We start from the raw sequence: 27,808 nt of genomic DNA on the forward strand, positions 1-27,808 counted from the left end.
TGAGGCTATCTCTGTGTCCCAGAATATGGTCAATCCTTGAGAATGTTCCATGTGGACTAGAGAAGAATGTATAAGCAGCTGTTTTGGGATGGAAGGCTCTGTAAATGTCAATTATGTCCAGTTGGTCTAATCTGTCATTTAAGGATGTTATTTCCTTATTGATTTTCTGTTTGGATGACCTGTCCATATCCTACAGTGGGGTATATAGTTCCCCTACTATGATAGTGTTTTGGTCTGTTTCTCTCTTTAGTTCTGTTAGTAAGTGCTTTACATATTTTGGGGCTCTCTGATTAGGAGCATAGATTATAATAAGTGTTATGTCTTCTTGGTGTATGATTCCCTTTATCATTATAAAGTGTCCCTCAGTATCTTTCTTTACCTTTTTATTTGGAAGTCTATTTCATTTGCTATTAGTACTGCTACTCCTGCTTTTCTCTGAATGCCATTTGCTTGAAATATCATTTTGAGTCTATATTTGTCTTTGGAGCTGAGATGTGTCTCCTGGAGGCAGCATTTGTTTAGGTTTTGTTTTTCGATCCATTCTGCAACTCTGCCTTTTTATTGGTGAGTTCAGTCCATTTACATTTAGGGTGATTATTGAAATATGAGGTCTTTTTATAGCCATTTTATCTCTTGCTTTCTGGTAGCTCAGTGTTTCCATTGCTTCCTTGTCCTTGTGTTTTTGTTTTCTTTATTTTGTTCTGCTTTTGTGGGTTTTGCCTCTGGTTCCTGTTTTATGTTATATTATTCAGTCTGTCTCTATGGTGTGTGGTTACCATTACAAATATGAAAAAGATAGTTATACACACACACACACACACACACACACATGCACACGTATGTATTCGTTCATTTTCTTCTGTGTGTGCCTTATCTCCTTTCCCCTTTGCGAATTTGGATCTTTGAATGCCCCCTCTTTTCAGTCATTGTTATCTCAATTTGTTTCTAGGTATGCTCAACGTTCATTACTATCTTGCTATAGCAATTCTCTTCTTATTATTTAAGCTTAGCTTGCCCTGTTCTTAGTAATGGTTGCGCTCTTCTGCTTCTATTTGCCTAATAGTCACTTTACTCCTAATTATATATATATTTTTGTTGTTATTTTGTTTTAGGTGAGCTGACTCCTTTCAGTATTTCCTGTAGCACAGGCCTCGTAGTGGAGAATTCCCTCAAATTTTTTATGTCTGAAAAGGTCTGAATTTCTCCTTCATATCTAAAGGAGAGATAAGTTGGATACAGTATTCTAGGCTGGTAATTCCTTTCACTTACTGTTTTAAATATTTGATTCCATTCCTTTCTGGCTTGTAAGGTGTGTGCTGAAAAGTCTGATGATAATCTAATGGATTTTCCTTTATATGTTACTGTTTTTCTTCTCCCTGGCTGCCCTGAGAATTCTATCTACTGTCATTGATTTTTGATAACTTTAATACAATGTGTCTTGGTGAAAGCCTTTTTGGACTGAGATAATTGGGTGTTCTGTCGACTTTTTGAATTCCAAGTTCCAGCTGGTTCCTTAGGTTTGGAAAATTCTTGTCCACTGTTCGTCTGAAAATGCTTTCTAGTCCCTGCTCCTTTTCCTCACCTTTGGTAATGCCCATTATTCTTATGTTTCCTCTCCTGATGGTATCAGCTACTTCTTGTATTTCTCTTTCATTATTTTTCATTCTTCGGTTTCGCTCTTCTTCCTTCTGATTTATTTCTAGATTTCTGTCTTTGATATCACTGATCCTTTCCTCCATTTGGTCAACTCTATTTCCCAAGCTTGCTATTTCATTTTTCAACCCTTGCAGTGATGGTTTAAAAAATTTTTTTTTTTAATCTCTAGAAGTTCTATTTGTTTTTTTTTGAGGGTTTCAATCTTCTTGCTCTGCTCATCACGTTGTTTTTGCAGTTTCTGAAGTTGTTGATATGACTCATTTCGGAACTCACTGAGTTTTTTCAGAAGTGCCATCTTGAATTCTCTGTCATTTAATTCACATATTTCTATGTCTGTAAACTTATTTTCTGGAGATTTTTCTCTTTCTTTCTGAGATGCCTTGTTACCTTGGTTGTTCATGGTGTTTAATGGACTATTTCTCTGCCTGGGCATTAATGGAAGTGTATTCTGTTGTTTTTCCAGAAAGAAGATTTATTATATAAAGATTTATATTTTGTCAACTGCAATGAAGGCACTTTTCTTTTGGTTTCAAATATGTGGCATCTAAGCCTTTTGGATCCCTGCTTTATATAAAGCCTAAATAATACCTTTTTAATTTTCCTGTAGATTTTTTTTTATCACACTCACTACTCTCAGTTTCAGTCTCTGTCAGTGTTAGCAACAGTTTTGGTAGCGTTTGCTCTGATTCCCCTGGGACTCCACGGTGATCAGTCTCTGAAGGTATGGGGCCTTCTGGGTTGGGAGTAGGGGGTTGCAGCTCAGTCTTAGTTTTGCAACCGGGGCCAGTAAAAATCAACTGATTTTCCTCTGCTGTCCTGTCCCACTTCTCTGCTTTCTGGACTAATGACTCTGTCCTGCCACCGGCAGCGTGGAACTCAGTGCACTACCCGGCAGGGCTGTTCAGGGAAGTAGCCACAGCTTCACCCCACCCCCTCCTCCTGCAAGGAGCTTCGGTGTGCTCGAGAGGCAGCTTCTTTTTTTGTCCCAGTCCACCGCCTGACACCTGGGGTTCTGACCTGTGGTAGCTCTTATGCACGGATCCCATGCTCAGACGTGCCGATGTGCAGTTTGGGTGTTTTTTGTTGAGTTTTAGATGTTCAGCTTATTGTTGTTTCAAGGGGAGAGATCTGAGGACATCTCTCACTCTGCCATGTTTTCTCAGAATCCTATGTCCTGTTCTTAGTAAGGATTGCACTCCTGTGCTTCCATTTGCCTGCTCGTCATCTTACTCCTAATTATGTATTTTTTAAAAAAATTTTATTTAAGGTGAGCTGACTCCTTTCAGTATTTCCTGTAATGCAAGCCTCATCCTGGGGAATTCCCTCAATTTTTGTATGTCTATAAAGGTCTTTATTTCTCCTTCATATCTCAAGGAGAGCTTTGCTGGATACATTATTTTTGGCTGGTAGTTCTTTTTGTTTAATAGTTTGAATATTTGATTCTATTCCTTTCTGGCTTGTAAGGTTTGTGCTGAAAAGTCCGATGATAATCTAATGGATTTTCCTTTATATGTTACTGTTTTCTTCTCCCTGGATGCCCTGAGAATTCTGTCTTTGTCATTGATTTTTGATAATTTTACTACAATGTGTCTTGGTGAAGGCTTTTTTTTTGGGTTAATTGGGTGTTCTGTTGACTTCTTGAATTCCAAGTTCCAGCTCATTCCTTAGATTTGGAAAATTCTCATCAACTATTTGTCTGAAAATGCTTCCTAATTCCTGCTCCTTTTCATCACCTTCAATAATGCCCATTATTCCTCTCCTGATGGTATCAGCTAGTTCTTGAATTTCTCTTTATTTTTCATTCTTTGGTTTCTCCCTTCTTCCTTCTGATTTATTTCTAGATTTCTGTCTTTGAGATCACTCACCCTTTCCTCCATTTGGTTGACTCTATTTCCCAAGCTTGCTATTTCATTTTTCAACTCTTGCAGTGTGTTCTTTATCTCCAGAAGGTCTATTTGGTTCTTTTTGAGAGTTTCAATCTTCTTGCGAAAGAACTCATTCTGCTCATCTAGTTGTTTTCTTTTCAATTCCTGAAGTTGTCGACATGATTCATGTCAGATCTCATTGAGTTTTTTCAGAAGTACTATCCCGAATTTTCTGTCATTTAAGTCACATATTTCTATGTCTGTAAGCTTATTTTCTGGAGATTTTTCTTTTTTTTAATGAGATTTTTTTTGTCACTTTGGTTATTCATAGTGTTTAATGGACTATTTCTCTGTTTGGACATTAATGGAAGTGTATTGTGCCTTTTTTCCAGAAAGATTTATTTTATAATGGTCTCTCTAGCCTGTTGCAAAGAAAGCGTTTTTCCTTTGGTTTCCAGTAGGTGGCCTGAAAGTCTCTTGGATCCTTGCTTTAAGAAAGCCTTAATAATGACATTTTCCTCAGTCCCTGTGAGTATTAACAACAGCTTTGGTAGCGTTTGCTCACATTTCTTTGGCGCTACGCGGTTTCAGTCTGAGGGTATGGGGAGAGGGTCTTTCAGGATTGGGGATTGGGAACTGCGGCTCAGCCTTGGTTTTGTAACTGCTGCTGTAAAAATCAACTGTTATTTCTCTGCCATCCTTGCTTCTTTGCTGTCCCCACTTCTCTACTTTCTGCCCTGATGACTGGGTCCTACCACCTGCCGCGTGGAGCTCACAGCTCTCCTAGGCAGGGCTGTTCAGGGAACTTGCAGCACCTCTCCTCTCCCTGCAGGTTGCTCTGGCGGCTGTGAGAGGCAGCTTCTTTGTTTCTCTCAGTCCACCACCCCATACTTGGGGTTCTGTCCTGTGGTAGCTCTTATGCGCAGATCCCATGCTCAGACATGCTGGTGTGCAGTTTGGGTGTTTTTTGTTGAGTTTTAGATGTTCAGCTTATTGTTGTTTCAAGGGGAGAGATCTGGGGACATCTGTCACTCTGCCATATTTCTGACGTCACTTGAAGTGAGTCTCATAGGCAGCATATGTGGGGGTCTTGTTTTTTCATCCATTCAGCCACCCTATCTTTTGATTGGAGCATTTAATCCATTTATATTTTAAGTAATTGTTGCTGTATATGTAGTTTTTGCCATTTTATTATTCATGTTAAAAAAATTTTTTTTTCCCTTTTCCTTCTTAAAGAAGTCCCTCTAACATTTCCTATTGTACTGGCTTGGTGGTGATGATTCCTTTAGTTTTTTTTTTTTTGTCTGAGAAGCTCTATTTGTCTTTTGATTTTTTTTTGACTTTATACTTTTTATTACATAAGAAGCATGAATATCTTACACACAGAATCATAAACCTATGGAATTGCTTTAGGTGTTTAGCTTGCACTGTTCCTGTGCCTGCCAGCAGCTTCTTAACACAAACACCTGGGGCTATAGCTAGCAACTGAAGTATGTTCTGCCCATACACAGGCCAGCAAATTGACAACCCTGGGAATAGTCCCCAACCAGTGATGAGTAGGGGACAAATACTTGTTTTCTTCCCCTTCACCTCCTAGGGGTATCTCAGCAGTATTGAGCTTGTTACCCAATGGGAACCTGCTCACTGACCTTAAACTGGCTTTATCTTCCCAGTTTTACTTTCCCGCACACCAGTTGGTACTTTTTAGTGTCATCTACCAAAGAAACTGCTTTCATTAAATTCTAGTATTGAGATCTACTTTGGGGAGAAACCAAATCTAAGACGGTAATGTATTCATTTTCCTGTCACTGGACTTCCAGGTTGTTTTTAGTTTTTCACTATTACAAAAAAGGCTGCAACATATTTCTACAAATCTCTTGATATACATGTAGGCTTTCTCTTGGTATTTATTAGAGTGGAACTACTGGGCCAAAGGTATGTGCATCTTCATTCTTAATAAATACTTCAACATTTTAGGAGGCGGAAAGTGTCAAGTATTGCCAAGAATGCCACATCTGATGTCTGTGGAATGGTACCTTACTGTAGTTTAATTTATATTTCTCCATTTACTAGTGAGAATGTATGTCTTTGCATGTACTTATGGCATTTTTTCCCCTTCTTTACATGGCTTACTTTTTTTTCTTATTAATATCTGAGTTTTAGAAGTTCTGGATACTAATAGTTTTCTGGTTATGTTCCTTCCAGAGAGCTTTGTTGTTTTCTTGCGGTTTGGAAATCTATGCAGCATTGATTTTCTTCTTCTGTGTGATCTGGGTTTTCTCCCCTTCTATGAAAGATTTTAGGAAATTCCTTTTCTACTCTTGATGTTCCATATCCTAATTTTACTGCTGAACATAAAGGCCTCAGTTTATTATCTTAGGTAATTTTTCATGAAAATAAGCACGCTTCAAAAATCTAATCACAATAGACATACCTAATGCATAGAATGACACACCCAACTCTGATACTGTCAACAGTTTACAGCATACATTTTCCTACATGTTAAAAATTTTGGAAACTGTACACAATTTGCTTCTTTCACTTAGCAATCTTTCACATTTTTGAGGTCAGTGCTCCATTCTTTTAAATTGCTGTAGAATATGAAATTTTATAGGCATGTTGGTTAGTTATTTCTTGATTGTCAGGTGGGCTGTTTCCAAGTTTAAAAAAATGGTGCAACAAATATTCTTGGGTCTGTCTCTGTTCAGCATTAATTTCTAGAAATGGAAGTTCTGGGTCCAAATCCAGCATATTTTGAATTTAAATTAACATTGCTAACTTATACTCTAAAAAATTTGTACCAATTTACAAGCCAGAAAATGCTTGTAATCCAAATAGTTGCTAACATGATGGGTAAAACATCTTTTAATTTTTAGTTTTTAATTATGTGAAGTTTTTCTAACTTACTAATTTTGGCTTCTAGCAATATCCATTCTCTTTGAATTTTAAAAAAATTGATTAATTTTTTAATGGCGACATTGGTTAACAAAATGTCCTTCTATTCTAAATGATAGCTTTGCTGGGTAGAGTCATCTTGGTTGTAGGTCCTTACTTTTCATCACTTTGAATATTTCCTGCTAATCCTTTCTGGTCCTCAAAGTTTCTGTTGAGAAATCAGCTCACAGTCTTATGGGAGCTCTCTTGTGGGTAACTAACTGCTTTTTTCTTGCTGCTTTTAAGATTATCCCTTTGTCTTTAACTTTTGGCATTTTAATTATGATGTGTCTTGGTGTGGGCCTCTTTGGGTTCCTCTTTCTTGGGACTCTCCGCACTTCCTAGGTATGTATGTCTCTTTCCTTCACCAGATTAGAGAAGTTTTCCATCTTTATTTCTTGCTCTCTCTCTTCTTCTGGTACCCCATGATGTGAATGTTGGTACCCTTAAACTCTCCTCATTTTTTTTGGATTCTTTTTTTTTTCTTTTTGCTATTTTGATTGGGTGTTTTCTGCTGCCTTATCTTTAAACCACTGACTGGATCCTCTGCTTCATATAATCTACTGTTAATTCCTCCTAAGGTATTCTTCATTTCAGTTCTTGTATTCTTCATTTCTGCATGGTTCTTTTTAATGTTTTCTATCTCTGCTTTTATATTTTCCAACTCTTTGCTAATGTTCTCACTGAATTCATCTACTCTTCCCCTGAGTTCATTGAGCATCCTTATAATAAATGCTTTAATCTCTGCATCTGGTAGATTGCTTTTCTCCATTTTGTTTAGTTCTTTTACTAGAGCTTTGTTCTGTTCTTTCATTTGGGATGTGTTTCTTTGTCTTCCAATTTTGACTGCATACTTGAGTGTGTTTCTGTGTATTAGATAGGGCTGCTATGTCTTCCAGTCTTGGTAGAGTGGCCTTATGTAGTAGGTGTGCTGTGGGTCCTAGCGGCGCAGTCTTACCTGGTCACTTGAACCAGGGGCCCCAGGTATGTCCTTTGTATGAGTTGTATTGTGTCCTGTTGTAGTTGAGCCTTGGTTGCTGTTTGCTCATAAATGGGAGGGATTGACCCTCCGGCTGATTGGTTATGATGACGGGCTGTGGCCAGTGGAGAAGCTCTTGTACAGGGGCTGACCCTACAGAGTAGTATTCACTTTAACAGGGTTCTAGTGCCTGTCCTGTATGTCCTTTGGGTGTGTTGTCCTCAGATGTGACCCCGGGTGGTACTTTAGCTCAGACTGAAGCTGGCCACCAGGCATGTAGGCCAAGGCATCCTGGGATGGGCCCTGCTGAAGGCCAAGTTCAGCTGCAGCCTGTTCCTTGCCCAGGGCCACCTGGCAAGAGTCACCAAGCAATCTGCACATGGCTGCCACCTACGCTGGGCTTGAAAGTGCCTCAAGAGGCTAAGCTGCAAACCAAGGTTAGCTGTGCTTGTGCTGAGTTTGGGGCTGCTCAGCAAGAGGTATGGAGGCACACTGAGGCCAGATGCTACTTGTTTAGTTTTTGCGAACCTTTGAGAGATTTTAGGAATATCCACAGCATGAGCCAAGACAGGCCGTTTGTATGAAAAAGAGGCTTGGGCAGGCCCTCAAGTTGGGAGGGGCAGGAGTCTCAGAGTAGGATGACCAGTGTTAGCTACGTTGATAGAGACTCAGGTATGGTGGCCTCCTGGGTCTGCAAGCTGGGTGGGGAAGCTCAACAAATAAAAAATGGCCTCTGCCAGCATTTCTGTCTGGGGGAGAGCTGTCCCTCCAGCCCTCGCTCTGAAGTCATACAACTTGGTTCCTCTCTATGTATCCCTGGTGACTTTCAAGCTGCTGCCCCAGTGCTGGAGCTCAGAGTAAGTGAGTCTGTCACCAAGTAAGTCCATGCATGGACTCTTTACGAGGATCACTGGGATTCCCCCAGCTCTTTGTCTCCCTCAGCCACAGTCTCTGCTAGTTTTCACAGGCTGAAGTTGTGAGGACTTCTCTTTCTGGCACTGGAACCCTGGGCTGGGGAGCTTGGTGTGGGACCAGACCCCTCGCTCCTCTTGGGGGAGACCTCTACAGCTGAGATATTTCTCTTGATTCTCAATCACCACATGTGGGAGTGGGACCAGCCCGTTTCTTATCTTTGCCCCTTTCACTAGTCTCAAAGTGGCCTTCTCTGTGCATCCCCAGTTGTAGGACTTTTGTTTAGCCAGACCTCAGACGACTCCCAATGATGGTTGTTTTGTAGTTTAGTTGTAATTTTGATGTGGTTGTGAGAGGAGGCAAGCACAGCATTTACCTACTCTGCCATCTTGACTGGAACTAAAATGGTTAATTTTTATTTCCCCGAGAATTCTAGAGTTTTAGGACACCTCAGGAATTCAGGGCCACCCCATGTAGTGGGCTTGGAGACCCAATTTGTACATTGCATGCTTGGGGGAAAGATAAACCAATGCTCTTTAATGTTATTCCCTGGAGTACAGGTTCCATTTTGTGCACTGATGAATGCCACCTTCAGCATCCTGGATGCGGCCTGTGCAAAGAATACCACCATCGTTTCCCTGGAGGTAACCATGATGTCTTTGTAATTGTACTTCATATTTTGAACATCTTGGGGGAAAACTTTGGGTGCAGAAAGTTCTCTTTATAATTAATGAATTGTGATTTAACATTTAATTTATGACAGTTGTAAAGTTTTAAACAATTTTATGAGTTTTATCACTACCTGAATAGATTGGTGTAACTACCACCACAGTGAGAATGCATAGCAGTTCCATTTTTTCCCCAATCTCCCTGGAACGTCCCTTTATAGTCACATACTCCCTCCACTACTAGCCCCTGTAAATCCCTGATCTGTTCTATCATTACAATTGTGTCTTTTAAAGAATATTAAATAAATGGAATCACACAGTATGTGGCCCTTTAAGTCTGGCTCCTTTCACTCAGAATAATGCCTTTGAGAGTCGTTAGTGTTGTGTTTATCAATAATCTCATAACTTTTCTTTCTTAGTAACATTAGTGACATTTAGTGCATTCACAGTGTAGAGCAGCCCTCACCCTTGTAGTTACAGAACATTCTCACCACCCCAAAAGGAAACTACATAAGCAGCTCTCCTTATTCTTCCCTCCTCCAGCCCCTGGCAACTACAAATCCACTCTCTATCTTTGTGGATGTGCCTGTTCTGGACATTTCACACAAATGGAATCACACACCATGTGGCCTTTCATGTCTGGCTTCTCTCACTGAGCATCATGTATTCAAGGTTCATCTGTCAGTGCTTCCTTCCTTTTCATGGCTGAGAAATATTCCATTGATGGATGGACCATAGATGGTTTAAGCATCATCTTTGAAGGATATTTGAATTGTTTCCAATTGAACAGCATCTCTTTATCCCCCACCCCCACCCTGGCTCTTGGCAATTATCAGTAGAGCTGCTATTAACATCCATGTGCAGTGTGTGTGTCTGTGTCCGTGTGTGTGTGAACCCAAATTTTTATTTCTCTAGGTATGTACCTAGGAGTAGGATTACTAGGTCCCTATAACTGTAAATTTAAAACCTAGTTTTTAAGTCTTTACATTGGACTAATGAATTTTGTCATTTTATTTATAAATATTTTTTGATACAAAAAGAATAGCACTTTCATTTGTAATTTGATTAATTTAAAAGTATTTATTCATATGAAACATTTGTTCATGAAGTGTACATGCATTCATAGGGTTTTTAAATTAAACTTTCATAAATAATTAACCTTTTTAGAAATTTAGTTAAATTTCCTCAAATATCTTATATTACATTTACAAATATTCTTATTTCCCCCCAAATTTCAAGTACCTAATGAGGAAATTTGCAAACCTAAAAGGCAAGGTCACTAGGCCCTTAAGGGGTTCACAAATCCAGTCGATCAAATGTGTAAATATAAAAATTCATATTTTTAAAATGTTTCATTTATGCTGTTTATAAACATTCATATTAAAATTACGTCTAATTGCTTTTTGCAATGAAGTCATTGGATAATTGAATCGCTTCTCTAATGTGTCAAATTGTCCCAAACCCTTCAAACAACAGATTTCCAGATTATGCCAAAATTTACAAAACCTAAATTTAACCTAAACTTGAGTTTGTTTGTCTAAATTAAATTTAAAAACTAAGCTAAATTTATTTTATTAATTTTTTACTTTTCTGAAGATACAAAATAACCTTCTCAGTGAAGAAGAGGTTTAATATTTTACAGGGAGCTTTAATGCGATTTCAACAGCTGCTTTTCCCAGGATGGTTCTAGTTGAGATTTTTCTGCTAAGTAGGTGGAGAGGGGCACCAAACTCCTGCCTTTCAGATGGAAGTGGTTACAGAGCACAGTGAACCTTGTTTCTCCTGGACAAACATCTCTCAAGTTTCACCCTGACTCAGTTTTTGCTGAATTTGTTTCATCTTTTTATCACCTAATTTGGATAAATAGAAATTAGTATCCTCGCTAAGGTTTCAGTTAACTTCCTTCACTGTGTGACTGGATTCAATCAATTTCTTCCTTGCACTTATTAGTTTATGACTTCTTTTCATATTTTTTTTGTTGGGGTCATAGTCAAATTTTATAGCTAATTTATTGACAGCAATCAATAATAGGAATGGTATCAATATTACTATTACTATTATTGTTATTGCTATTTTTTTCTTAACTCTATTCCTCAGACATAACCATTGTTAGCATTTAGATGTGTATCTTTCCATAACTTTTTGCTTTGTGAGTGCATGTATCACAGACATATACACACATGCACATTGAAGTCATTTATTGAGTACCTACTATAACAGATTTAGAGCAGTGATTAAGGATTCAGTCTCTGATTCCAGACTCCCAAAATTCAAAGCTTGGTTCTGCAAGATGTGTCCTTGTTTCCCCACCCAAAAATGGAAAAAATCATAGCCTGTACCTCACAGATCTCTTCTTAAAATTAAATAAGTTAATATATAACGCTTAAAACAATACCAGGCTCAGACTGTTATTTTGTTTTATGTAACAGAAACATAAATATAATTTTAAAGTAGTTGTTTTTAAACTAAATGAGATAATATATACATGTCATTTTGTAATGTTCTTTACTTAGCAATAGCTCTTGGACCTTTTTGCTTGTTAAATCATGTAGATGTACTACATCATTCTTTTATTAATATTTGCAGACTATCCTATGATTTGGTTCCATCATTTACTTAACAAATCTGTTGGACATTAAGGCTCTCTGACTTCTTGCTATCACAAACCATATTGAAATGAACATCACTGAACAAGATCCTTGCACAATTTTTAGGTATTTCTGAGAAGATTAATTCCTGAAAGGGAAGTTTCTGGGTCCAAGTATATGTGCAATTTACACTGTTATAAGTGCTGACTTTTTTCATGCTGCGAAGGATGCACCAATTTGCCTTCCTAATGAGGCCTCTTGAATCGGGAAAAAGAGGCCAAGTGGATGTCTTTTTATTCTTCATCGGTCTAGACTGCCAACCCACTTTCTTGATGAGAGAGAGAGGACAGCTGCTATTTCACTGATGAGAGACAGAGAGTGGAGGGGCAGGGTAGAAACATACACATAAAGAAAGACACGGAGGCTGAGAGAGTAGGAGACAGAGAGAGAAACAGAAATACAAAGAGAGAGACAGAGACAGAGAGGCAGAAAGAGAGAATGAGAGAGAGAGAGAGAGGAGAGAGAGAGAGAGAGAGAGAGAGAGAGAGTAGCAAACACCTCTTTCTTTGCAGAGAACAGCTGAGAAATTTGCCTCTGTGATTGAAAAATTGTCCAACTGCTCCAGCCTTACCAAAGATGAGACATCCACCGTGGGCACAGTCTTACTGGAGAGCGTGGAAAGCACTGTGTTGGCAGCTTTTCTGAAACCCTCAGCAAATAGTAGTCAGACTATTCGGACGGAATTCTTGGGTAGGATATATCCTTCACATCAAGGTCACCCTGGGGACTGATTTTGAGGGGTGAATTTGGCAATGTTATTCTCCAAGGCTTTACCATCTACAATTTGCCCCAATGTTTCAAACCTCTAAACTCACAGCAAAGCAAGTCTAATATTAATAACATCTCCCATGATTGAGTGTCTGGCACTGTGTTAAGGGTGTGTGGCCAGGCACTGCATTTGGAGTGAGTCTTTAATTCACTCACCAAATATTTGTTGACTCTATGCCAGGTGTTAAGAGGTGACAGTCATTTGCTGTGTTCGAATATCTCCAGCTCTGTCTTCTGGCCCATGGTAGGATGGTACTTTCTGGCTTGGAGTTAGGAGAGATTTTGTGACTAGTTCCAGTTGAGTTGTGAATGGAATAGTTGCCAGTGTGGGACCTTCTAGAGATTTCTTTCCCTTTGCCCTAGTGATAGGCTCTGTTTCAGATTACAATTTCTCCATCTGTGTGGGTTCCAGGGCAAGGATAACACAGAACACACTCCCCAATCAATGTGTTAGTGGGAAAAAATTATTATTTTAACCTACTAAGATGTGGGCTTGTTTGTTGCTGCTGCATGACAGACCCTCTCCTGACTGATACAGCCATGGTCTCACCACCCTGAACATGCATGGCCTGTAACCACCTGGGGATCTTGGGCGCTGCAGACCTTCTATGGCTTCTGTGGCAGCATGCCACTCCTGGTACCAGTTACAGTAGAAGTCACATAACCTTAGGAAGTTCCATCCTGATGGGTGCCCAGGAGGCCAAAAGGTAGAAGTAGAGTATTTGGTGGACTGCCTCCAGCAGTGAACAAGACTGGCTGAATTCATGAATCTTTTATTTTAGTCAGTTGACTAAGACAATAAACAGACATCTGATATACCAGATAAAACTAGTGCTATTGAGAATAAACAGCAGGCTGAGGAGGCTAGAAAGGGTCGGGATTAAGGGGAGCATTGCTATCTCACAATATGGTTCGGGGACGTCTCAGTGGGGCAGGGACCTGAGGGAAGGGAGCCCTGTAGATAATTGGAGAAGAAGCAAGTGTGGAAATACTTGGTGAATTCAGAGAATGATGAGGAGGCCAATGTGGCTGAAGTGGAGTAGGAGACAGTAAAATCTGTAGGAGAAGGAGTCAGAAAAGAAAAGGAGAGGAAGACATTGTAGACAAATGTAAGGACATAGGATTTAATTTGAAGTAAGATGGAGGCAGAACTGAAGAGTCTGAGAATGGGCATGGCATTATCTGGCTTATATTTTAAAAGGGCACCTCTAGTTCCATCATCTGTTGTGTTTTAATGAATGAAGAGTTTTATAATTAAGGCCATGTTATAGGTGATGCTCAGAGCGATTAAGACAGTGCTAAAGTTTGCACAGCTGGTGTGTGGCAGAGCACAGGCATCATCTGACTATAGAACGTGAGCCCTTGTCCACTGTGCTGGATTTGTCCCAGTACCTTACTATTTCCTTTGGCTTTGGAAATCTTGTTTATCTTTGGAGTTGCCAGAGGGCCATGACACTATCGCCTGCCATCACTATTGACATCAACCCCATCTTTCACTGATGCATCTCCTAAGATGTGAGAGCTTACTTGTAAAGCTCCAACCAGGTTTCTCATTTTTAGGTGCTACCATCCGCCTATCATTCATGAAGGGGCTCAAGGTCACTCCCAGGATGAATTGCCCTTTCCAGTCTTTCTTGGGCTTGCAGCCGGCAATGCGAACCTGTGTCAGACTGAAACCAAACTCAGGACCCACTTTCTGGGTGACATCATGCAAAGTCTTCATTTCTCCTTTTAGATATTGAGAGCAAAGTTATCGAGGACGAGTGCACCGAAGAGAACATGGTCTTTAACATGAAAGCCAGAGGGAACGAGATGAAGATTGGCTGTTCCACAATTAAGGAATCTAAATCTACAGGTGTAGACTCGCTTATGAGAATCAAGGAGGGTGGCTTGGGCAAATTCAACCAGGAGTATTAATCGATCACCTCCTAGGTGCCAAGACCTGTGCCAGGTGGTGAGGGAATCAGTGATGATGAAGGCAGAAATAGTCCTTGACCTCAGGGAGCTTTCCATCTGCTAGAGAAGTCAGACTTTGAATAAATCATCTCACAGTAGTGGAGTATCAAGACCTTCAATGTCCAATTCAGCAGCCACTGGCCATATTTGCTCATTGAACACTTGAAATGTGGCTAGACTGTAAGTGTAAAATACATACTGGATTCCAAAGGCTTGGTACAAAAAACAAAGGATGCAAGATAGCTCATTAATAATTTTTAATACTGATGACATGTTGAAATGATAATATTTTGCATGTGAGTTAAAATTATTAAAATTTACCTGTTTTTACTTTTCTGAAATATGGCTACTAGAAAATTTTAAGTTACATATGTGGCTCATACTGTATTTCTGCTAGACCATGCTACTCTGTATGAGGGTTGGCAAGCTTTTCCTGTAGAGGGCAGATTAGTACATATTTTAGGCACTGAGAGCAATACAATCTCTGTCACAGCTATTCAACTCTGCCATCAAAGTAGAAAAGTGTTCATAGATAATATATAAATGAATGCATGTGGCTACGTTATATAACTTTTGTTTACGAAAAAAGGAAAAAATAGGCAATGGCCCAATTGGCTGGGAGGCCATCGTTTGACTCCCCCTGACCTACTTGCTCTCTGGAGCACAGGGTGCAGGCTTAGGACAGACTCCTGGAGACCACTGACATTGAAGGGGAGGTGTATCCAAGAGACTGAATGAGACCAGAAATGTGGGAGGGGAACTTAGTTCCCACTGCTGAGTCAATATCTCTTAGAAAGACAAATTCAAATTTATTTTTAAATGTAGTCCAGAATTCTCCAGTTGACAGCACCTCAGGATTTTTTTTATGGTTCTGCTGAGGGTCACTTACCTAGAAGTCCACTGGTGTTTTAATCTTCAGAGCAGGCCAGTGAAGGTGCAGAGATGCTTGAGACATTGAAGTATGCATGTGTGTATATATGCTGGGTCATCTGTAATAACTACTGAGCAAATGATTCCTTTTTCTTTTTTCTTTTTTTTTTTTGGTACTTGGGGAATTTGTAGGGACCACTGGGGTAGCTTTAGTCTCCTTTGCAAGTATGCAGTCTGTTTTGGATGAGAGCTTCTTCCAAGACACTCAGAATCCCTTGGCTAACTCCAAGAGGAAGCTGAAGATGAATTCTCGTGTTGTCGCGGGCATCATGACAGGGGAGAAGAAAGGCGGGTTCTCTGACCCAGTCATCTACACTGTGGAAAACATTGAGGTTCGTGAAGTCTCCACTGGGTCCCCATCTACCTATTGACAATCCCATCCCCTAGTAGGCTTAACTCTCATTCTGATGAGGACCTATTGAGGCAGCAAGCATCCACAATTTCTAGCAACTCAAGCCAATTCTAGAAGAATGAGCTCCTCTACTTCTGTGTGGTATCCTTTCACTCCTTGATGGCAAGATTTAGGTTAGATTAACAATGTTGATATGGGGCACAGACATGAATTTTATTCACCTACCTACGACCAAGTCAATGGTAGAGATAGGTCTGGCATTCAAGACATTTCTTTTCATCACTGCATGTTGAAATATCAGCATTTGTCTCCATTCCCCTATAGAACATAACATACCCACATCTTCTTGCCTCAAATGCCTCCTGAGTGGTCACATTGAATCCATTCAAGAGGGACTCTCAGGTAACCAGGGCCTTTGAATTTTCAGCCAAAGCAGAAGTTTGAGAGGCCCATCTGTGTTTCCTGGAGCACAGACATGGGGGGCGGCAGGTGGACGCCGTCTGGCTGCATGGTCCGTGAAGTCTCTGAGACCTATACTGTCTGCAGCTGTAATCGAATGGTGAACCTGGCCATCATCATGGCTTCTGGGGAGCTCACGGTCAGTACTGATATTCTGTGCTCTGGTTCCCCAGATTAGATGGGAAGATATTGACTAGACATCCTGTTGTGTGCCTCTCATGGGAGGGATTCATGGGGACAGAAATGGTATGCTCCATGCCTCAACCCTTGAGGAATTCATGGTCTGGTTGGGAAACTATGACAGTCATATATCAAATGAAAAATGACCCTAAACAGGTGCAGGCACGATACAAATCATAGATTCTATTTAATGAGCCCCTACTATGTACTGGATGCTTTATTTTAAGTTAAGTGTTTTCTAGATCTATTTTATAGGATGGGAAACTGAGGCTCAGTAATCTGCCTAATCATGAAGTTAGTAGTTGATGGAGGTGGGATTTGAACCCAGGATAGTCTGGCTCCAGAGGTCACTTTCTACTAAACCAGAGTCTGTACTGTAGGAATTCAAAGGTGTTTCAATGACAGTTGGTGCTAGATCAGGAAGGAAATATAGTTTGAAGTTGGCCTTGGTGAGTGGGTAGATTTGGTAGAGAGAAAAGACATCCTCATTAATGCTGTGGTGAGTATCCTTGCCAATCATGCCAGATCTGAGGTTCAGTTTTCTGCCAGGAGAATCTAAGTGCTGTTTAGAGGTATGTAAGGCTTAGGACTTAAGAAAATTGGATCTGGAGAAAGACTGATGTAGTTTCAAGTCCCATCTCTATCACCTTTTAGCTATGTTTCCTTAGTTACGTCACTCAACCCCTCTGAGCCTGAGCCCAGTTTGTAGAGACACTCATAAGGTGGTGCCTAGCATATCTATAGTATATCTTTAACACACAGAAAGCACTCATATAAAGTTAAAATTAATTAAAAATTAATTGTGAATAACGGTGGAAGGGAAGCACTCAGCCCATCATTTTCACTCCCAAAAGCTGGGTGTCTCTGAATGCCTATGCATCAGGTCTGGTTCAGTGCAGGAGACAGGAACTACTCTAGGTATTTCAAGCAGAATGGGATTCAACATAGGGAACTGGGTGCTCCCAAAATTGCTGGAAGGGGTGGAAGAATTGAAGTCATGGGGCTGCCACTTGGATTTTGCCTTCAACATCACCCCTCTGCAGTATAATTCAGAAGTCAGATTGTTGCTGTCAGGCTACCCCACATTCATGGAATTAAGGACTGGAAAGTTGGAATGTGGAGTCCAGCCACAGCTCACTCTTGTCTGTAGAAAGCTGGTATCTGCCTCCATTCTGCCTTTCCAAACTTTCATGCATACATCTGCTTGGAGAACCTACATGACATCCAGGACCTTAGTTCCAAACTAGAAAAATGTAGTTTGTAGACATCTTGCCCAGTAATAGATGGGATGGAAATGGGTGCTGATGCATGCCAATAGATGCCAAAGAATGATGACAGACAACATCTCATTTACTCTGAGTGTCAGAGGGAGAAAAGGTCCCTAATCTCTTGCCCAAGCCGGGAGTCAGGATAATTCTTCTTCCTGGTTGGGGAAATGTTGGTCCCTGAGTGGCATATCTCTTTTCTGACAGATGGAGTTCTCTTTGTACATCATCAACCATGTGGGCATGATCATCTCCCTGGTGTGTCTCATCTTGGCCATCGCCACCTTCCTGCTGTGTCGTGCCATTCGTAACCACAACACCTACCTTCACCTGCACCTCTGCGTGTGCCTCTTCTTGGCCAAGATTCTCTTCCTCACTGGTGTAGACAAAACCGACAACCAGGTCTCAGATCCTTCAGGCTATGCCCCCATCCAGCCACATCTTCTGCACATCTGCCTTTGCTTGTCCCTACAAACTCCCTGCATAGCTTCCACTTAAGTAGTTATCATCTACCCATTCCCTACCCCATCCAAATTGTCCCAGTTTTAGTATTGATAGCCAAATGTGCTGGGAAAACTAAGTCCCAGGCAAACCATGACAATTGTGCATTCTACCAAAAAGACCTGCTGTGAAGAATGTCTCCATAAATATTTGTGGAATGAATGAATGGACTGTGTTTGGGGAATGCTAATCAAAGAAGTTCCTCCCCTGCCCTCTTCCTCTGAATCTGCTCCTTGGCGAGGGTCAGGGTAAGGATCCTGAGTGCATCTGCTTCTCTTCTCCAGATCGGCTGCGCCGTCATCGCAGGCTTTCTTCATTACCTTTTCCTCGCCTGCTTTTTCTGGATGCTGGTGGAGGCTGTGATGCTCTTTCTTATGGTCAGGAACCTGAAGGTGGTGAATTACTTCAGCTCTCGCAACATCAAGATGCTGCACCTCTGTGTCTTTGGCTACGGGATCCCTGGGCTGGTGGTGGTTGTCTCTGCCAGCGTGCAGCCACAGGGCTATGGGATGCATAATCGGTGAGTAACATCCCCTTCTCTCCCTGAAGACCCTGTCACCAGGGTTCATGATGACAATTACATGAACCACAAGAGCAATAACAATATTGGTAGTGTGGCTACCATTTATTGAGGTCTTACTTTATGTACTATTGTTCTCAGGACTGCCATGTATAGTAGTGCAGGTTGTACCTTGCAGAAATCCAGGAGCTACTGTTTACACTATAATCTAGGTAAATGGTGGTGATGTGGACTTGATTGTGCAGTTCTAAAATCATGGACTCTGTAGCTGAACCCTGCTTGGGTTTGAGTCTTGGCTCCATTGTCTTTTAGTTGTTCTACCTTGGATAAGTTACTTAACTTCTGTATGCTTCCATGTCCTCATCTATAAAATGGGGGCTAATAACAATGCTTGCATCATAGTGTCATGAGGGTTAAATTAGTTATTATCTGAAAAACTTTTAGAACAGTGTCTGGCGCAGAGTAAGGCATTATACATGTCATTATTATCACTATTATTATTATTGTCTATTTTAAAGTGAGATAGGTTTATCATGTGTTTCTGTGTGAAATGATTTTAGGTAGTATGCTAGTAAGTACTAATTTAAAAAACATTTTTGTATTTTATAGGGAATTAGAAAAATATTGCCAGCACACCAAACTCATGATTTCACAGACATGATTCCATTATATATATAACTAAAAAAAAAGGGAGTCAATTTTGAGGGAGAAAACCAGGTAAATGACAGGACAAGCAGTATGTGGATAGGGACTCATTGTACTATTTCATTTAGTCCTATGACAGACTTGAGATAGTGTTGCTATTCTAATTTACAGTTGAGGAAACTGAGCTTCAGAGGGATAAAAGAATTCCTTGCCATGAGAGTGAGAAAGGGGCAGTGTGACGACAATCCCAGGGCCCCACTTATCTTGTGTTATTGGTACTTTGCTGAATTGTGTTTGGAGATTACATGTCCAAGTTTCCTCCCTGCCCACTGGTGGTAAGGTCATGAGATAATGGATGAGGGAGAGAAGTTCATACAAAGTGAGCCCCTTAACACCTGAATCCTGTAAGCTTTACAACCATATTATCTATGGTACTTCTCAAGAAAAATCCTTTGTTAGGGCTAAGAGTCTCCTTTGTGTACAGTGTATAAATAGTGTCCCTGGGATTAGTGCAGTGCACAACCTGTGCTACTGTACATGGCTGCCCTGCGACCAACAATACGCAAAGCAACAGCTTAATAAATGAGAGCTACAGAGGAAATTGAGGCTTAGCCCAGCTGCTCAGTTGCTCAAGGTCACATGCTAGTGAGTATCTAACGTGCATTCAGGTCTGACTGTCTTGTTAGGAGATGGTGGTGATAATGCAAGGCCGCCATGATGAAATGTCTGATTTGGTGTGGGTAGTATAACCCCTGACACAGGCCAGAGAAGGATGATGGTATTTGGGAGCTGGAAAATTCATGGAAGCCTTCCTGGAGGAGGTGGAACTTAAACGGGCTTTGAAAGCTCTCCTGAAATGCACACAGGCAGCATAGGTGAAGGCAAAAGCTTTCCCTAGGGGGATCTCAAGCTGTGTTTGGAGAACAGATGGACTGGACTGGAAAAAGGCAAAATGGATTGGAGGGGCATGGAATCTGAAGAAAACCTTCTAGGCAGAGGGAAACAGAAAGTTTTAGAAGAGAGGAGTAGTACTGACAAGGATTTGAGATGATCTTAGGAAGCACTAGGAAGGTAGTGGGGAAGACAGGGAAGAGAGGAACAAATACAGGGAGCATTCATGAACAGGAGTTGCTATGGGCAATAGGGGTTTAATACCGTGGGTACCAACGGGAGGCCGTGCAGATTGTGCACTGCCACTGTCTTGCCCAAGGCACCAGGGGGTCGGCAAGGCACCTGTTCCCCTCCAGTGGCTGAGGGCCACTGCCAGGACAACAAATTCTCCAGCACTTTTAGTCTGATGCCCCCAGGCAGAGAATCAGCTGATGATAGGGAATTGGCCAATAGGTAGGGACAGTGTCTTCTCATGTTGCAAACATTTTCCCGACACTTATCACTACTACTGTAGACTCACATGCTAGGGGGAGAACATGTGGTTGACAAAACTTAATTAGTTTCTTTTCTTTGTGGAGGGAGGAACACTGCTAGAGGAATATTGGGGTGCCATTATTGAATATGGGGAATGGTTGCTGGGTGGTGAAAACAGCAAATATCTACTAGATGCGTTATGGAAAGAGGCACTAGTATCTTCCTTTTTCCCTTCCTTTCTCCTACCCTTCCTTCCTTCCTTTTTTATATTTATTAAAAAAAAATTTATATTGTGGTATAACTGACATACAATGCTACGTTAGTTTCAGATATATGACATCATGATTCGATATTTATATATATTATGAAATGATCACCACAATAAGTCTGATTAACATCCATCACCTCACATAGTTACAGAATTTTTACCTTTTGATGACAACTTTGAAGATTTACTCTTTTAGCAACTTTAAAATATGCAATACAGTATTATTATATAATAATATATACATATATTATATATAACATGTAATATATAATATATATTATGTATATATTATATATATGTTATATATATCATATATATATGTAGTTGTCATGCTATAATTACATCCACAGGACTTACTAATTTTACGTACTGGAAGTCTGTAACTTTTGACTCCCTTTACCTATTTCGCCTACCCCCATCCTCCACCTCTGGCAACCACTCATCTATTTATTCTCTGTATTTATGAACTTGTTTTTTGTTTAAGATTCCACATATAAGTGAGATCATGAAGTATTTGTCTTTCTCTGTCTGACTTATCTCACAGAGCATAATGCCCTTAATTTCCATCTATGTCGTTGCAAATGGCAAGATCCTGCCTTTCTTTTAACAAATAAGTACGGAATGCCTTGACCATGCCAGGCTTCACACTGAGTGCTGGGTATTCAGTGATGGCAAAGTGTTCAAGGTTCAAATTCTCATGCAGCTCATAATCTAGTAGGGGAAGATGGGCAGTTGGCCAGTAAACAAACAACTGAACAAGATTTTTATGATACCGATAGACACTATATAAAAAAAAAAAGGCAGCAAGCTCTGCTAAAAGGGACCAGAAATGAAGGACAGTATATATAGCTGGGGATAGTCAGGAGTGGCTTTTCTGAGGAGGTAACATTGAGTTGAGATTTGAATGACAAGGTGTGCCAGTGGAGAAGGAGGGAAAAGGGATTACGAAGGTTATGAATTGAGCATGGGCTCTACCCAGGGCACTAAGTGAATCCTCAGGAACACTTATCCAGGAATAAGGTCAGAAAGAGGATTTGCTAGGGTCCAAAGAAAACTGAGATTCAACCAGTCCCATGATGAGCGTTTTCATTTCAGTCTCCTTTCCCAGTGTTCTTGTGCATTAGTGCATTTCATGGTGCAGGAGTAGCTCTAAGGTCAAGACTCTGAGACAAACAATGACTTCTGATTCCACAGCTGCTGGCTGAACACGGAGACAGGGTTCATCTGGAGTTTCCTGGGGCCAGTGTGCACAATCATAATGGTAAGCAAATTGCTTGGTGTCATGGGTTCTGGAGAAGAGAATTGATCTAAGGGATCAGGAAATGCCAGTGGAAATTGCAGAGCTGAGGTCACTTATTCCTCTCAAACCTTCTTCCTTCTGATCTTTGGTTCTTGAGTTTTCCAAGTTCAAGTGTAATTTCTTTGACTCTTGATTTTTTTAATGCAACATGTGAATCACCTGGGAGGGACTATAATTTTCTTCATCCTTTGTGTTTCAGTAAGAATGGGTCTATCAACCTCTTCTGAGCACAGATGTTGAATGAGAGAAAAGAGGGGTTTATTTTCAGCTTTATTGAGGTATAATTGACAAATAAAAACAAATACGTTTAAGGCGAACAACTTTTGATATATGTTACATTATGAAGTGATCACCACTATCAAGCTAATTAACATTTCCACCACCTCACACAGTCATATTTTTTTAAAAGTTAAATTTATTGAGGTAACATTGGTTAGTAGCATTATATAAATTTCAAGTGTACAACATTATAATACAACATTTGTTTACCCTATTGTGTGCTCACCACCAAAAGTCTATATTTTTCATCTGTTACCATATATTTGACCTCCTTTACCTAGTTTACCCTCCCCATCTAGTAGCCACCATTCTGTTGTCTGTGTGTGAGAGTTGATTTTTGTTGATTTGTTAGTTTGTTACTTGTTGTTTTAAATTTGATCATGAGCAAAATCATATGGTTCTTGTCCTTTTCTATCTATTTCATTAGTATAATACCATAATATTTACCCTATGGAAAATGGCAGGTAAGAACACTTAAGATATACCCGTTTAGCAAATTTCAAAAAAAAAATACAACATAGTATTGTTAACTGTAGTCACCACACTTTACATTAGCTCTCCAGAACTTCCTCATCGTGCATAAGTGAAACTTTGTAACCTTAGATCAGCATCCCCTCGTGTCCTCTCCCCCAGCCCCTGGCGACCGACTGCTAGTCTATTCTCTGGGAAGCTTCATGCCTCCTTGTCCCCAATCCAGATTCTATAGTCCCGCAAGATAATGTTTCTTCTGACTCTCTCTCATTGTGGCTTGTTTCCTTGTGCCACTTGTGATTGTTTATTGTGAGCTCGTATGTGACAGATCTAAATCTCAGGACTTCTTGTGGTTGTATTCCTTCAGAGGATTTTGCTCTGACCTCTATCAGATTTTTTGAGGCCATGTATTAGTATCCCAGGGGGCTGCTAGAACAAGTATCACAAACTGGGTAGCTTAGAACAACAGAATTTTATTACCTCAGTTTTGGAGTCTAGACATTTGAAATTAAGGGATTGGCAGGGCCAGGCTCCCTCTGAACATCTTAGGGAAGGCTCTGCTCCAGTCTTCTCTTCAACTGCTGGTAGCCTCAGGCATTAGTTAGCTTGCAGAGGTCTATCTTCTCCCTGTGTCTCTTTGCAACATCTTCCCTCTGTGCACATCTGTTCCTATGTCCAAATTCCCCTGTTTTATAAACACAGCAGTCATATGGATAAGGTCCCACTCTAATAACCTCATTTTAATTAGTAACCTCTGGAAAGACCTGAACTCCAAATAAGGTCACACTAAGGTCCTGGGGGTTGAGACTTCAATATATTATTTTGGGGGACATGAATCAACCCATAACAGGACACTGATATTGATTCTAACTTCCCAGGTGCACTCAGTGGAAATGAATGAAGATCACTCAAATGAGAACAAGCAAAGGCTATTTATTCAGAGATTGCTATAATAAGGGAGCCAGCTACCATCACTTGCATTTGTTAGAGACGCAATAGCAGGCATAGGAATAGGAAAGCTTTATAGAGGAATAAAGGGAAGCTTTGGGAGTGCACTGTTTGGAGGCTGTAGGCATGGGGACCCTAAAGGTGGACTAACTAAAAGCAGGACACCCTGCGTGATTGGTTAAGGGTATATACTGGCTTTCTCCTTTTGGTCCTAAGTTGGAATCAGGGGCACACATTAGGGAGGTTATCAATTATTAATCAAGTGTCGTTTTGGGTTGCTATAGGAGTTATTGTTACGGTCCCTGGACTGGTTACTGAACACTATGGGTCAGAGTTCGGTTTTTAATTAATTAATTAATTTTTAAATAATTAAAAGACTTCAATTATAGTTGACATACAATATTACATTAGTTTTGGGTGTATAACATAGCAATTAGACATTTATATAACTTGATCACCCCGATTAATCTAGTACCCATCTGACACCTTACATAGTTATTACAATATTATTGACTATATTCCTTATGTTATACTTTACATCCCCATGACTATTTTGTAACTAACCAATTTGTACTTCTTAATCCCTTCCCATCTTTCACCCACCTCCCCAACCTCCCTCTCATTTGGCAATTGTCAAAATGTTATCTGTATCTATAAATTTCTGTTTTGTTTGCTCATTTATTTTATTCCTTAGATTCCACATGTAAGTGAAATCATATGGCATTTCTCTTTCTCTGTTTGACTTACTCCACTCAGCAGAATACCCTCTAGGTCTATCCATGTTGTTGCGGATGGCAATATTTCATTCTTTTCTTATGGCTGAGTCATATTCCATTGTATATATGTGCCACCTCTTTTTTTATCCATTCATTCATTGATGGACACTCTGGATACCCTCATATTTTGACTATTGTAAATAATGCTGCAATGAATATATGGATGTACATGTCCTTCTGGAGTACTGTTTTGGGTTTGTTTGGGTAAATAGGCAGAAGTTGGATTACTGGGTCCTTCTTTGTCTCTTGTTAAAGCCTTTGTTTTATTTTGTCTGGTATAACTATTCATTCCTACCATAGCTTTTTTGTTTTGTTTTGTTTTCATTTTCATGAAGTATCTTTTTTCATCCCTTTACTTTCAGTCTGTGTGTGTCTTTCAATCTGAAATGAGTCTCTTGTAGGCAGCACATGTATGGGTTTTGTTTCCTTATCCATTCAGCCACCCAATCTTTTGAGCACAGCATTTATTTCATTTATATTTAAAGTAATTGTTGATAGATATGTAGTTATTGTCATTTTATTGTTCACATTTTTAATCTTTTCTTCTTCTACTTCTCCTTCTCCAAAGTCCCTCTAACATTTCTTGTAATATTGGTTCAATGTTGATGAATTCCTTTAGCTTTTCCTTGTCTCTGAAGCTCTTTATCCCTCTTTCAATTCTAAATGATAGCTTTGCTGGGTAGAGTAATTTTGGTTGTAGGTCCTTACTTTTCATCACTTTGAATATTTCCTGCCAATCCCTTCTGGCCTGAAAAGTTTCTGTTGAGAGATCAACTGACAGTCTTATGGGAGCTCCCTTGTGGGCAACTAACTGCTTTTCTAGTGCTGCTAGATTCTCTCTTTGTTTTTAACCTTTGGCATTTTAATTATGATATGTCTTGATGTGGGCTTCTTTGGGTTCATCTTGTTTGAGACTCTCTGTGCTTCCTGGGTTTGTATGTCTATTTCTTTTGCTAGGATAGGGAGTTTTACATCATTATTTTTTGAAATAGGTTTTCAATTCCTTGCTCTCTCTTCTTCTGGTACCCCTATGGTGCAAATGTTGGTATGCTTTGATGTTGTCTCGGAGGCCCCTAAAACTCTCCTCATTTTTTTGGATTCTTTTTTCTCGTTGCTGTTCTCATTGGGTATTTTCTGCTACTTTATCTTCTAAATCACTGATTCAATCCTCCGCTTCATCTCATTTACTGTTGGTTCCTCCTAAGGTATTCTTCATTTCAGTCACTGTATTCTTAATCTGAATGGCTCTTTCTTGTTTTCTATCTCTTTGTTAAAATTCTCACTGAGTTCATCTACTCTTCCCCTGAGTTCATTGAGCATTTTTATAGTAAGTGATTTTGAATTCTGTATCCAGTAGACTGCTTGTCTCCATTTTGTTTATTCTTTTTCTAGAGCTTTGTTCTGTTATTTCATTTGGGACATGTTTCTTTGCCTTACCATTTTGGCTGCATACCTGTATTTGTTTCTATGTATTAGGTAGGGCTGCCCTGTCTCCTAGTCTTGGCCTTGTATAGTAAATGTCTTGTGGGGCCCAGTGGTGCTGTCTCGCTGGTCACTTGAACTGGGTTCTCCAGTTATGTCCCCTGTATGTATTGTGTGTGTTTGTGTCTATTGTTGTTGAGCCTTGGTTGTTCTTTGCACATCAATGAGAGGGACTGGCCCTTGGGCTGACTGGTTGTGAGGACTGGCTGGTGAGGGGTTGAGCCTACACAGCAAGATTCACTTTAGCAGGGCTCTGGTACCTTCCCAGTGGACGCAGCCCCATTTGGTGCTCCTACTATGTCCAAAGCTGGCCACCAATAGTGCCAGCCCTGGGGACTCCTGAGAGGGGCCCTGCCACAGGCCAAGTTTTGTTGAAGCCTGTGTCCTGCTTGGAGCCACCTGGCAAGAGTCACTAAGCAATCTGCAGATGGCCGCCACCCATGCTGGGCTTGGAAGTGCTTTAAGAAGTGTAGCTGTAAATCAAGGCTGGCTGCTGCTAGTACTTGGCTTGAGGATACTCAGAAAGAGATATGGGGCATGCTGAGGCCAGATGCTGCTTGTTTGGGTTTTGCAAACCTTTGAGAGCTTTTAGGAAAGTCTGCAGCATGAGCCAAGACAGAGTGTTTGTATGGCAAATCCAATGGAAGTGGCTTGGGCCTACAAGTTGGGTGGGGCAGGGTCGCAGGGAATCACCAGGGTGAGGAGAATGGTGTTAACTAGGTTGACAGAGACTCAGATATGGTGGCTACCTGGGTCTGCATGCTGGGAGAGGAGAAGGCTCAACATAGGAAAAATGGCTTCTGCCAGTGCTTCTATCCTGGAGAAAGCTGCCCTTCCTGCCCTCGCCTTGAAGCTAGACCATTAAGTTCCTCTCTGTATGTCCCTCACACTTTTTGAGGCATTGCCCCAGTGGTGGAGCTCAGAGTGAGGGAATTCAGCATCTAATAAGTCCAAGCAGACCTTTAAGAGGAAAGTCTGCAACTCTGGCTGCCCTCCATCTCACTCAATCATAATCTCCACTGGTTTCACAGCCAGAAATCATGGGGATTTCTCTTCCTGACATTGGGACCCTGGGCTGGGGAGCCTGATATAGGGATGGGACCCCTTGCTCCTCAGGGGGAACCTTCGCAGCCAAAATATTCCTCCCGATTCTCAACCTTTCCACATCTCTGTCCCTCCTACCAATCTCAAGGTGACTTCCTCTGTATGCCCTAGTTGTAGGACTTCAGTCCAGCTAGACTTCAGGCAACTACCAATGATTATTGTTCTTTTTATAGTTGTAATTTTAATGTAGTTGTGCAAGGAGGCAAGCACAGCATTTACCTACGTCACCATCTTGACCAGAAAACTCTCAGAGTTCTATTTTTAAAGATAGTTTGGCCATTATCAGTTTTGCCAAACAAAATTAATTTTAGACTGTAGTAAAACATTTATTAGGGCAAAAGGACCTGCATCCTAGGAGACAGGTTCATGTAGCAACCTGAGTTGTGGTCCAAGGCATGGCAGGGTTTGTAAAGGAAAAATCTACGAAGTGTAATTCTTTCCTGTAAATGAAGGTTGCTGGCTAGGTTAACGGGGCTTGATTAGTTCCCATATGCAGTCAAGGGAGGTGAAAACTATGAGGAGGTGAAGTCCACAAGTGTCCATGTAGCAATTATTCCAAGGTGTTTATGGCTCAGCC

The 27,808-nt window shown here is 40.6% G+C and overlaps 1 protein-coding gene across 2 annotated transcripts in view; it reads left to right on the forward strand.

Annotated features, from left to right (window-relative positions):
- ADGRE1 (adhesion G protein-coupled receptor E1) overlaps positions 1-27,808 on the forward strand; it is a 60,910-nt gene that overhangs the window by 24,083 nt on the left and 9,019 nt on the right. For both annotated transcript variants that reach the window (XM_039878538.1, XM_039878539.1), the window contains exons 9-16: positions 8,907-8,990; positions 12,175-12,352; positions 14,166-14,285; positions 15,449-15,648; positions 16,096-16,266; positions 17,780-17,974; positions 18,358-18,593; positions 22,066-22,132. In XM_039878538.1, coding sequence (XP_039734472.1) covers positions 8,907-8,990; positions 12,175-12,352; positions 14,166-14,285; positions 15,449-15,648; positions 16,096-16,266; positions 17,780-17,974; positions 18,358-18,593; positions 22,066-22,132 — 1,251 coding nt within the window. The remainder of the gene's footprint in view (positions 1-8,906; positions 8,991-12,174; positions 12,353-14,165; positions 14,286-15,448; positions 15,649-16,095; positions 16,267-17,779; positions 17,975-18,357; positions 18,594-22,065; positions 22,133-27,808) is intronic.

Source organism: Pteropus medius, unplaced genomic scaffold, assembly GCF_902729225.1.
Source record: "Pteropus medius unplaced genomic scaffold, Ma_sr-lr_union100, whole genome shotgun sequence".
In the NCBI taxonomy this organism is placed as follows: domain Eukaryota; kingdom Metazoa; phylum Chordata; class Mammalia; order Chiroptera; family Pteropodidae; genus Pteropus; species Pteropus medius.